The sequence below is a fragment of the Thermothelomyces heterothallicus genome (assembly GCF_042370625.1).
Source record: "Thermothelomyces heterothallicus CBS 202.75 unplaced genomic scaffold P884_scaffold_3, whole genome shotgun sequence".
Lineage (NCBI taxonomy): Eukaryota > Fungi > Ascomycota > Sordariomycetes > Sordariales > Chaetomiaceae > Thermothelomyces > Thermothelomyces heterothallicus.
This window is the reverse complement of record NW_027192564.1, coordinates 1,693,258-1,705,102: the sequence shown is the minus strand read 5'-3', so window position 1 is coordinate 1,705,102 and position 11,845 is coordinate 1,693,258. Positions and strand designations below refer to the sequence as shown.

Sequence of the window (11,845 nt, the reverse complement as noted above, 5' to 3'; positions counted from 1 at the left end):
TAGAGCTAGGGCTTCCCGAAGTGGTTAGTAGTCTAGGTTAGGGAGTGGCTATAGGATAGGGCAGCTATCCTTTACTTTGATAGCTAGAATATAGAGGATATAGTAGTAAGGGCCGGGGTCCTCTAGGGGTCACCCCTCTCCCCTATACTATTTATCCTCTATATAGCCTCCTTCTACTAGGCCATTTGCTAGGCTAGCCCTATAGTCAGCTTGGTAGGCTTTGCCGATGATACTAATCTTTTAGCCTTTAGGAGGGCCAAGGAGGCCTGTAACGATTAGCTATAGAGGGCTTGGGAGGCCTGCCTATAGTAGGCAAGGACCTAGGGTATAGCCTTTACCCTAGAAAAGTATAAACTTATCTACTTTAATAGGGGCCGGAAATGGTAATTATAATCGCTAGAGCTCCTATAGCCTAGAGGGGGTACTACTACTATAGCCCCTTCGAAGTCGGCTAGATTCCTAGGGGTCTGGCTAGACTAGAGGCTATAGTAGGGCCCCTATTACGCAAAGGTAGCTAAGAAGCTGGAAACCTAGGAGTTTACCCTAACTAGGCTTGCTATAAAGACCTAGGGCCCTAGCCTACTACAGGCCTATAAGGTCTATACCAAGTGTATCCGTAGCGCCCTAGCTTATAGGGCCTCGAACTTCTACAAGCCTACTAAGCCAGGGGGCAAGCCGGAAGGCTCTACTAGGGAACTATCAAAGGCCTAATATAGGGCCCTCCAAGTAGTTACTAGGGCCTATAAGGCTACCCCTATCTAGTACCTCGAGACGGAAGCCTAGGTACTACCCCTCGACCTCTATCTTAATAAGAGGCTAGCTAACTTCGAAGCCAAACTCGACTAGCTACTCCTATAAGCCGGAGTAGGCCTGGGGGCCTCCCGGGTCCCTACGAGGGCTCTTATCTAACAGGCCTATAATAGGCTTAGCCAGAGGTTCTAGGAGAGAAGGACTAGGGCAAGGGGCTAGGGGCCGAAGCCTATAGCCCTAGAGGTAGCAAGGTCGACAGTCCGGTAGTAGGTTTAGGAAGGCTATAGAGGGGGTCAACCCCCCCTACAGACCCTATAAAGAAGGCTACGGGCTATAGAACTAGCTATAGTGGCTAGCTAGAGCAACCGTTAGAGGGCTAACCAAGCCGGTAGGAAGATATAGTATATATCGGACAGGGACCCCCCGTGCCTAGTTTTTATAGGGGAAGGCCTATAAAGGCACCAGGGCCTAACGAAGTCCCAGAGCTCCCTATTAGTATAGGCCCGTATAGGGGCTATTAGCCTCCGCGACTTCCTTTTTAGGGTTTAAGTCCTAGGGGTTAGTACCCCTTACTATACCTATAGCCAAGGGAGGGAGACTGTAGAGCACCTAGTTATCTAGTACCCGAACCTACCAAGAAGCCGAACGTAGGAATCCTGGGAAATATAGTCGCAAAGGGACCTAGACCTCGTTTTACGGGGTATAGGGACCTGTAACCATTATTTGGTAAGGAGGGTTCTATAGTGGCTAATGGACCTAGGGAGGCTCCTGGAATACCGCCTCGCAAGGAGGCTAGACCGAGAGGGAAGGCCTCTATAGGGCTGTCCTAGCTACTTCTCCTTTTCTTTGTAGTGTATTAGTATTCCGGATCGGGCGTGAAAGGAGGGATAGAGGTTTTTATCTGGCCTATTAGGCATGGTTTCCTTTGTATATAACTAGAGAGGCTCTGGTATATTTATTAGTATAGTGGTATAGGATTAATAATAATAATATTATCTTTAGTAAAACTAAGGAAGAACACCTTAAATACCTATATACTATTTGTGAAATCCTTAATAAGGCCTATATATACATTGGTATACCTAAATTATTTATAGGCTACCTAGCTATAAGGCTCTTAGGATATGTTATAAATGGTAAAGGCATCGCTAAAACTGATGACTATATCGCTACCTTTAAGAAGCTAAAGTTCCTAGATATATTTGACAGTCTAGAGTACTACCTCGGAATAGCTAGTTAGCTAAGGAAGGGCATTCCGTGGTTTGATATAAAAGCAAGGCTACTTTAGGTACAAAAGACGGCTCTAATGGCTATAGTACGGAAAGAAGGAAAGCTTAAGCCCGGAAAAGCTAAAAGGGCCCGGAAAGCGGTCACTTCTACTATCAAGTTTACCCTGACTAAGGAAGAACTTGAATCCTTTAGGTTACTCTAGGAACACTTATATAACTAGGAGTTTCTCTATTACTACTACCCTAAAAAACCGCTATTCCTTAAGCTAGATACTTACCGTGACGGCTATAGCGTTATCACTTTCTAGCTTAAGGGCGACTAGGATAGTAAGAAAATCCCTAGTAGGGATATTCCTTTAAGCGAAGTATAGCCTATCCTATTTATATTAAGAGCGACTACTAATGTAGAAAAACGCTATAGATCTATAGAGGTAGAAATTACCGTACTTGTCTAGGTAATTAGGAAACTCTAGAAGATAGTATAATCAAATAGGTACCTAGTTAATATCCTTACTAACTATATACTAATAAGAGGGATTATAAAGTATATATCTCTAATTATAATAGATCTAGCTAAGGCTAACCTTAAATTAGCTAATACTACTAATTATCTATCTAGATTTAACCTTAACATCTTTTATATCCCTAGGACCCTAAATATAGTACCCGATACGCTATCAAGGTTACCTACCTAGGAATAAGAAGACCTAAAGGTTAAGGATAGCCTAACCGACGAGCTTAGGAACATCTAAAGCAATTACTAGGATACTAAGGCCTTTATAACAGATATAACTATTATAGAACCGGTACTTAGTAACGAATTTAGGGCTAGAATCATTACTAGCTACCCTAAGGACCAGAAGTATAGACCTATCTACTAAGCCTTCCGCGAAAATAAGAAAGACTCGGTTAGAAATGACCATACTAGAGCTAGAAACCGTAAACGGCTAAAGCTACCTATAGGACCGTTTAAACTCACAAATAGGCTACTCTTCTATATAGACTTTGATAGCACTAGAAGACTTTGTTTACCAGAAAACTATATTAACTAAGTCCTTTAGATGGTTTATAATAATATATACCATTTTGGTAAAAACAAGATAATAAATAAGCTTATAGCTATTTATTTCTATAGGAAGGCCTAGAAGGTTTCGAAGTTTATATAGCACTACAAGGTATATTAGGCAAATTTAACCAACTATAACCTACCACCAGGGGAGCTCTAGCCTATTTGTACCTAGCTAATACCATTCTATATAGTAGCTATAGACTTCATTACCGACTTGCCACTAGCGCTAATAACCAGCACCCTCTGGTCACTTAAAGGCTATGCCCTAGTAGATATACTCTATACCGTGACCTATGAGTTTAGTAAGAAGAAGCTTCTTATAGCCGGCTACCAGACGTATATAGCTAAAGAATAGGTAACGGTTCTTCTAAGGACCTAGATGTTTACCGATTAGGGAATACTAGCCTAAATCATTAGTGATCGTGACCCCAAATTCATATCCGACCTATAGAAGGAAATCTTCTTACTACTAGGAACCAAGCTGCTGTTTTCTATAGCCTACCACCCTTAGACTAATAGATAGTCCGAACGGACGAACTAAACCGTAGAAATCGCCTTATAGATAAACTTTATAGTAAATTCTAACCGCTTATAGGTTAAAATCCTACTAGCCTTATAGCATTACCTTAACAATACTCTAGTTACTAGCATTAGGAGGTCCCTAAATAAGCTGGTATACGGATTTAAACTATACTTAGTACTAGATATCCTAAGCAAGAAAACCGCTAGAACTAGCAGGCGTAAGGCCTTAGAAATCCTATATAAGCAATACTAGGCCGAAGCTAGTAAAATGATTAATCGGGCTATAGCACTAGCTAAACTATAGTATAACTAGAGATATATACCTACTAAATTCGAAGTTAGGGACACCGTTTAGCTATAGCTATATAAGGGATACCATTTACCTAGCAAACCTAATAGGAAATAGTCAGCCTAGAGAGTAGGACCATTTAAAATCAAGCAAAGGGTAGGAAAACTAGCTTACGAGCTAGATTTTCCTAAATCCTAGAAGGTCTATCTGGTTATATCTATTACCTAACTCTACCGCGTTAAATAAGGCCCTGATCCGTTCAAAAGAACTATACCACTACCATAGCTAATTCTGGTTGATGGTAAGGAATATTAGTAGATCAAGAAGATTATCGACCACCGTATACGTAGAAAGAAGCGCCTAAGGGTTAAATACCTTGTTTACTAGCTCGGATTTGATGTAAAGGACGATTAGTAGCTTCCCTAGAGTGAACTAGAGGCTACTTCTAGCGAATTGATCTAGGAATATATAAATCGCCATTAGATTTAACTACTACCTAGAAAGAAATAAGGCTGACCCCTAAAGTAGAAGACTTCTAGCTAGACCTAGGGCATCGTACCTGGCTAGGAAGAAGCCAAATAATACCTAGAGACATATACCTTTAATAGGCTACCCTAAATCTGTTTTAATACTAGAAAACCTATTACCATTCCTTATACCGTTATCTTTGTTACTACTTTTATTCTAAACTCTACTATTTATTATATATAGGCTACTTTAAACTATATATCTAGCTTAGTTAGCTACCGAATAACCTGACTATTTAGTAAATAGGGCTAAATAACCTACCTATTTAGTATAGTAAGGCTAAATACTAATAGCTTAAGCCTTCTTTTATCCTATCTTTAAAAGCCCTACCTAGAAACTATAAAAACCCCTAGATTTCCTACTATTTTCTAGTTTTTCAAACCTCTTTAATTCTTCTATAATTTCTTTAATAACTACCTTCTTTTCCAACCTTTAAACCCTCTAATACTAGCCTTTTCTATTAATATAACTATATAGCCATCGCCTATAGCTTATATACCTCCATTTCTATCAAAAGGAGGCCCTAGAGAGTATTTTCCTACTGCCTTTTGCTTTATCCTATCACGTGTATAAGAAAACCACTTACTTTCGCGACTTTTGCTAAGTTTTGTCGACCTAGAATAGCTTAATTCTATTAGTCATAATGGCTAAGTCTAGAAGCAAGGCTAGAAAAAGCGATAAACAGGCTACTAAAGGCACCTAGGGCTCTATAGCGGTAGTAGTAGCTATAGTAACAAGCCTAGCCACCGGAAATAAGCCTCCGGTTAGCTAGTAAGATATACCTATATCGTAGTTAGTAATAGCAACCGAAGTAACTAACACCCCGGCTACCGCGTTTATACCTATCAATCGGCGGAAGAAGTAGACGGCTATAGAGGCGTCTAACTAGGTACAAGCTATACCTACGCCTGTACTAGGTATATACTCCGGCCCTATAAGCAAAAATAACACTCTAGCAGATAGTAATGTCTAAGATCTCCTTGAGAACCTAGATATAATACTAGAAAGCGGTATAGGCTTTATGGCTAACCTAGGTACCGAAGAGGAATTCCGTAATGACCTGGCAACGGGTAGCCCGGTCCGAGTACGCTATAAAGAGGCGGCTATAGCCTTCGAGGGCAAAGATCCTAATATACTATAGTATAACCTATAGTATATACCCCTTCGAGTTACTAATGCCTCTTGTGGTATTACCTACGACACTTTTAGCCCTCTATACCTATAGTTTCTAGAGGACGCTATAGTCGAATGGTATTATAATAGTAAGATAGGCGCTATAGCCTAAGTTCCTAGAAGCGTGATTAATACGGTCTATACTAGCAAGAGTAAGTATAAGGTAGTTCGCCTACTGGCCGCGTATTACTTTGTCAATAGCCGCTAGTCGCAAGGAGAGCAAATAACTATAGCTAATTATAAGACCTTCTATAGTGTAGATAAGGATAATATTACTAAGATTCCCTATTTAGAGGCCAAATTTGCCTTTATTAAGATCAAGGGCGAAATAAAGGTAATACTATTTAGTATCATTATAGGTACCTCTATTATAGTTAACCTATATAAAGCTACTAATAGTAATAATAACTATATTATATTGGTACTATTTTTCGCTAAGCACTATAAGACCTTAAACCTATAGGGAGGATTCTAGCCTTATACCACTAATAGTAACATAGTATATAAGATAGGGGGTACCTATATAGTTATATATACCTAATATATTAGTAAAACCGGGTAGGTCCCTATTAATATAATTAAGGCATACTAGTATAAATAGCTAGCTAATGCCTTCCCTAATATTCCTATAGATAAGGATACTATACCGACTCTACTATCGTTAATTAAGGTCGCTATTACCAAGGTATAGGATATAGTAAATAAGAAGAGGCCTCTAATGCCACTAACTACGCGCTAGGTAATTCTAATACTTGAGCCTACTGACTTCCTATCTTACAAATCGGATATAGCTTAACTAGAGTAGGACTACTAAGAATCTAGCCCTACTAACATTACCTAAGATACGACCGTATACCTATATATATATATTAGCTTACCTATAGCTATACTATAGGATACCAAGCAGTGTAACAAAGAAAGTATATTGGTCGTTAATAAGACTATAGCTAATACTACTATTAGCCTAATAGCCTAGGCCTTGTTATAGCTAGACTTAACACTCTAACCGCCCGAGCCTATGCCTTAGCCTACTACGCCTATTAGGTACGTATAATATAGGGTACCTACTAGTAGATTTGCCTATAGGACTAAAAGGGATCCTAAGGACAAAGAGGAGGAGGCTAAGTCCTAGGGCAGGCTTAATAATATATATATTACCTTTGATAGCCTTAAGGAGGCTAAAAACACCCTTATAAATATAGAGTTTAACCCCTTTACTAGTACTAATATTATCAAATCTAGCCTACTATATCTGTCTATAACTATAATAATTAGGCCTATCAAGGACTACCTTACCTATACCTACTAGGAATGTCGTAGTAACAAGGAAATACTTATCTATACCTACTATTAGATCTGCCGTTTCTACTAGAAGGCTAGTAATAACTTATATAGGGCTAATATAGCTATATATAGCCTTAAGAAAAAGCTAAAGAACGTATATAAGGCCTACTATACTACTAGTATAATACCTACTAGTATACTAGAGCCTAAGGAACTACTAATAGCCTATATCTATATACTAAAGGGAGATAGCAATACCTTAGTCAATAGCTACCTATTTAAACTTAGTTACCTTTACTATAGCCTAACTAATTACTAGGGCCTATACTCTATACCTATAAATATCACTATAGCCTATAATACTATTAAGGATAACAAGACTAACAAGGACTTCACTAAACACCAATACCTAGCTACCAAGGCTAACCTTCTTAATATAGGTTAGGCTATAGTCTAAAGGCAAGATAAGGCTATTAGTAATATCAAAAGGGACCTTAACTAAGTCAAGGAAGAGCTTAGGTAACTAAAGGAGGCTTCTATAGTCACAAGTAATAACTATATAACCACCCTTAACTAGAGGAAGGGAGTAGATAAGAAGATATAATAGCTAGAAGAAATAATCGCCTAGCTTACTAAGTATACTATAGCAATTACTATACTATAGAAGGCTTCTAGGAGCTAGGAGCCTATAGCTCACCTACCTCCGCTAGCTACTATAGGATACGGTACTCCCCCAAGCTCGATTGCCAGGCCGGTAGCGTACCTACCACCGCCCGTAGCCACTAGCTAGAAACGCCTACGCTTGGACACACTAGCGTAGGAGAGCCCCTTATATAAGAGGGCTACTAGTATAGTCTATAGTAACCATACCCTGGTTAGGGACGCCTAGGCTAGGGCTAGAACACTTACACGGCCCCCTTAGGAGCGTCTGTCTATAGTATTAGCATTTATTATAAACTTAGGAACTACTAGGAAGAAGGACTAAGGAATAGATAGATTTGATAATAGGGAAGATAAATAGGATACTTACTAGGATTATTACTATAGATAAATAACTAATATATTTACTAAGTTATAATAGGTTATTATATTTTTCTTTTTAAACCCTAGTACCTATTATAATATATAGCTATTAGTAGGTTAGATCCGATAGATCTATTAATAGGGATAATAAGCTAGGGGTTATAGATATATATTTAGATAGTATCCCTAAGTGCCTCTGGCACTTGGAAGAATTAACGTATCTTATCACCACTTCTACAGACCGTACTAGTTGGTCTAGGAGTGCCGCCTATGGCGTGAATACCGCTATAGTGTCGTATCTTGCAGCCTGTCCGAGCTGTAGTCATTTGCAGCCATTGAGCTGTAGCATCCTCTTAGGCCGTTAACTTTTTCCCGAGTATTGGGTTTTCCCTAACTTGTTGACACCATGGCTGCCGATTGCTGACTGTCAGTGCTGATCTTTCTGGAATTGTCTTGTCATGTATCGCGGTCTTCACTTCTTGTCTCTCGGCCGGACGTCCCGAGACAATAGATCCCTATGGTGTCATGGAGCTGAGGCAAAACGGAGTATTCGTAAGACCGGTGACGAACTGCTTTCCGTTTGTGGAAGTATTCTTTTTAGGGTTAGGACCGGAAGACCAAGCTTTGGAGGCCATTCCCAGCCAACGGACTCGCGACGAATGGCCACTTTCTGCAGCATATGACGGTCGGAAACGTATTTTAATGTGCCTTAGCGTGGTGAATCCTATTCTGCTCAAAGCGAATGGGGAGGGGTGTTTTACCCCATGGGAGGTAGTTGAAAATGCGGTGTTGGCGGAGTCAGGCTTGTTACTCTGTGCTTTCCTTCTGGTTTTCCTTCTGGTTCTCTTCCTGTTTCTTGGAAAACAAGCTGCCTTCACGAAAACCGCAACAGAATCTATTCTCCCCGATGTTGGCTTGCAGACTGGGTACTAGATGGAGAGAAATCGAGTGCTAATGGACTGCAACCGGAGATGGCAAATATGATAAACATGTCACGATGATGAAGCCCCCCGTGAGTAGAGCGCTGAATAGGTCTCGTAGAAACGGTTCGAAGTGTAGATTATCTGATTAAGATGATGACAACAACAACAACAACCCTTTCTTTAACCTCTGACATATGGTGTCATCCATCATTCCTTTTAATTATAATAATAACATAATAATAACATGTCCGTTCGTTGTTCGTGACATCGTATGCTGCCTCCACTGGATCCCAGACACTGGTCAACTCAGTTTTCAGCGGATTGCAACTGGAACCAAGAAAGAATGAGGACAAAAAAAAAAAAAAAAGACCCGCCCTTCTGTACGTCACCGACCCTCCATATTCCACTCGCAGTTCCCCCTGACCTCTACACCAGTCTCCATTGGGGCCACCCTCCTGAAGGCCACTTCCCTCTGCCTCTTCATCTCCTCCATCTCCCACCTCATCCTCTGGATATCCCCCTCCAGAAATTTGATTACTCTATCGGCCTTGGTCAGTACGTCCACCTTGCTCATCCGCCTGTTATTTCGCCCCTTGATGCCTCCACCATCGCCACCACCCCTACCACCAACGCCGGTGGCGACGGCTTCGGTCTGTTGATCGTTGTTATCCCATCCGCCACTGCCGCGGGCAGCGATGGTGGCGCCCGCGCCGGTCCCTCCTCGGGGATCGCCCCGCACGGCCTGGTCGTCGTCGTCGTCGTCGTCGAGGATTCCCTCTGGGAGCGAGTCCAGCAGCGCCTCGAACCGCGCGTGCAGCCGGTGCCGGTAGTGCTGCTCGACCAGGTTGTGGTTGGCGCGCGCCCGCTGGTGCGCAGCCGACTCGCCCGGCCGGGGAGCAGGGGCCGGCCGTTTGACGCGGCGAGTTGCCGTGCGGAGGGCCGGCCCGCAGCCTCTTTCCCCTGCGGCGGCGGCGGCGGCGGCGGCGGTGGCGGGTGAGGATGGTGGCTTCTTCGCCTTGGGTCTCTGTCCCTTTTGTTCTGTCGTGTTCGGCTTTACGCTCGTCTCCGTAGCTTCTACGGCCGGAGGTTGGGGAGCTGTCGCGGGCCGACTTGATCGTTCTGGAGGCCGATGCTCTTGTCGAGATCGAGATAGGGGGCGCTTGCTCTGTGGATACGCGGGCGGGCACCGAAGGAGGGCCGTACAACGTTCGGCTTGAGTTGGGCGAAGAGCTGGCCCAGGAACGGTGGGTTGGTCGGACGAACGAGTAGTGTGTCCAAATGCTGTTGTCTCTGGCAACTCTCCGCTGTCCAGAGTTGTGGTTGGGAGGTGACCGGGCCAAGCGGACCCGACGTTGGGCGGAACTGCGTGCGGCAGTGAGGAGACAGTGGGAGCAGTCGAGTACGTGTTGTGCAGGTCCAAGTGAAAGTTGGCATTCCCGACCCAATCTTGGAGCCTGACGTCGAACAAGGCGTGTGCTGCCTGAGCTGAGAGGGGTTGATAAAGTAGATTAGGGTTGAGCTCAACGCCCACCGCTTCGCCGACGGTTGGGCTTATTGGACTGACGGGCCAGGCGCCAGTGACGTACGAAGTATCATGGTTCGGCCAGTCGGGCGACAAGGCGACCGGAGCTGTCGGTGCTGGACTCGGCAGTCCATATGGGTGGATGGCCCCTTGTTGCTGTGTCTGGACAAATAACCCCCCAAGGCGCGGCGAGCAAGCCGGTACCGTACCAGTTGTCCACGGGCCAGATTGACTTGACTCAGGGTTACAGCTATGAGCAAGCGGTTGAGCGACGAGGCCGGTGGCCAACATGCTGTCGTGCAGCCCATCGAGTCCCTACGATTAGGTTAGGCTTTCCAGCGACTAGTCGGGACGGCAGCGCGATGGGTGCGCTGGAATGGTCGGGCTCCTCCCTGGAGAGACATAGCCTCCCCTCGGAGATAAGAATAACAAAATGAGAGAAGTAATGAGCATCGCAACCTGGCGTACCTCAGACGACCCGTTTACTGGCCAGGCGCGATCGTGATCCATCTCTGTCCCTCGCCACGGAAAAGGGCGCTAAATGGGACCACCTTGTGGATAGCGGCTTCGGGAAGCGAGGGGGAGGGGGAAGGGGGGATAATTGAGATGGTGGTAGAACGATGTTGGATTGGCACTGCGAGGATTTTGGTCGCAGCCGTTTCCCGACGCTGAGGAACCGAGGGCCGGAGTCCGGTTTTGAAGACGGCGGGGCGCCGTTGAGGGTTTGAAGGTTCTCAACGGACTGGAGCCCTGCGGTTACACTACGGTGCAAGCCGACTTCCGCAGTCGAGTTGGGATGCGCGGGAAGGACGGGGTCCGCTTCCAGCGCTCAACAGACAACCCCAATGCCGTCGGGGAATGATTTAGCGTGCTAAAGCGACAGGGCGATGCTTTTCTTTCAACCCTCCTGCCATTGTCGGCCTGCGCCTGTAGCGCTACAGACACCAACGTCTCGGGGAAGCAGGATCTAGCAGCAGCATGCTGGACTTCCGATCTGCTGCTGAATTCGACCGTCTCCTGGGAGGAGGAGCCCATCACAACAAGTGCGTGTACTGCAAATATACAAGGTTCCCGTTAGCAGCCAAGCACACGGGCAGAGCATTCCGGTATCTCTGCTGCAACAGGGTAGAGGACGCAATGCAGTGCCATTCAAGCAGATGCTCGCACATTGCCATTGGTCTTGAATCAACCGCGACCACCCCACCAATTGAGACCAGCCTCCGCCAGCCTCCCAAAAAGCGCCATGTCGTTGTATTCACGAATTAGCGGCCAGGGATGACGACAGGGATCTCTCCGCCAATCCCAGGCCGGCACTCTGCCTGTTCATTTTTTTTTTTTGGGGGGGGGGGGGGGGGTGCGTGACGGGTGCAGCAAGACGGCTGCACCCATTCATTTGGGTCCAAGTCATGGTGCTCCCACCTGGTAACCTCTCTCGTGCATCTCACTCATCGATACTCGTCGATTTGGGGGGGAGGGGAAAATTTGCCAGAAACGCGATGCAACCTGCCGCAGCCGCGGGGTTGGATCTTGGAG

At 44.5% G+C, this 11,845-nt stretch overlaps 1 protein-coding gene across 1 annotated transcript; it reads right to left on the bottom strand.

Annotated features, from left to right (window-relative positions):
* Positions 1-9,161: 9,161 nt before the first annotated feature.
* Positions 9,162-11,048, bottom strand: P884DRAFT_237545 (uncharacterized protein). The gene is made up of 3 exons (XM_069440043.1): positions 10,781-11,048; positions 10,054-10,627; positions 9,162-9,750 (listed from the first exon to the last, which is right to left on the bottom strand). The coding sequence occupies exons 1-3, from the start codon at positions 10,820-10,822 to the stop codon at positions 9,176-9,178; spliced, it is 1,191 nt and encodes a 396-aa protein (XP_069300840.1). The 5' UTR covers positions 10,823-11,048; the 3' UTR covers positions 9,162-9,175.
* Positions 11,049-11,845: the final 797 nt, after the last annotated feature.

Coding starts and splice junctions, on each gene's coding strand:
- P884DRAFT_237545 (XM_069440043.1), bottom strand. CDS start 10,822: ATGGATCACGATCGCGCCTGGCCAGTAAACGGGTCGTCTGAG. Junction 10,628..10,780: donor CAGTAAACGGGTCGTCTGAG/GTACGCCAGGTT, acceptor ACCTAATCGTAG/GGACTCGATGGGCTGCACGA. Junction 9,751..10,053: donor AGCATTTGGACACACTACTC/GTTCGTCCGACC, acceptor CCGCCGCCGCAG/GGGAAAGAGGCTGCGGGCCG.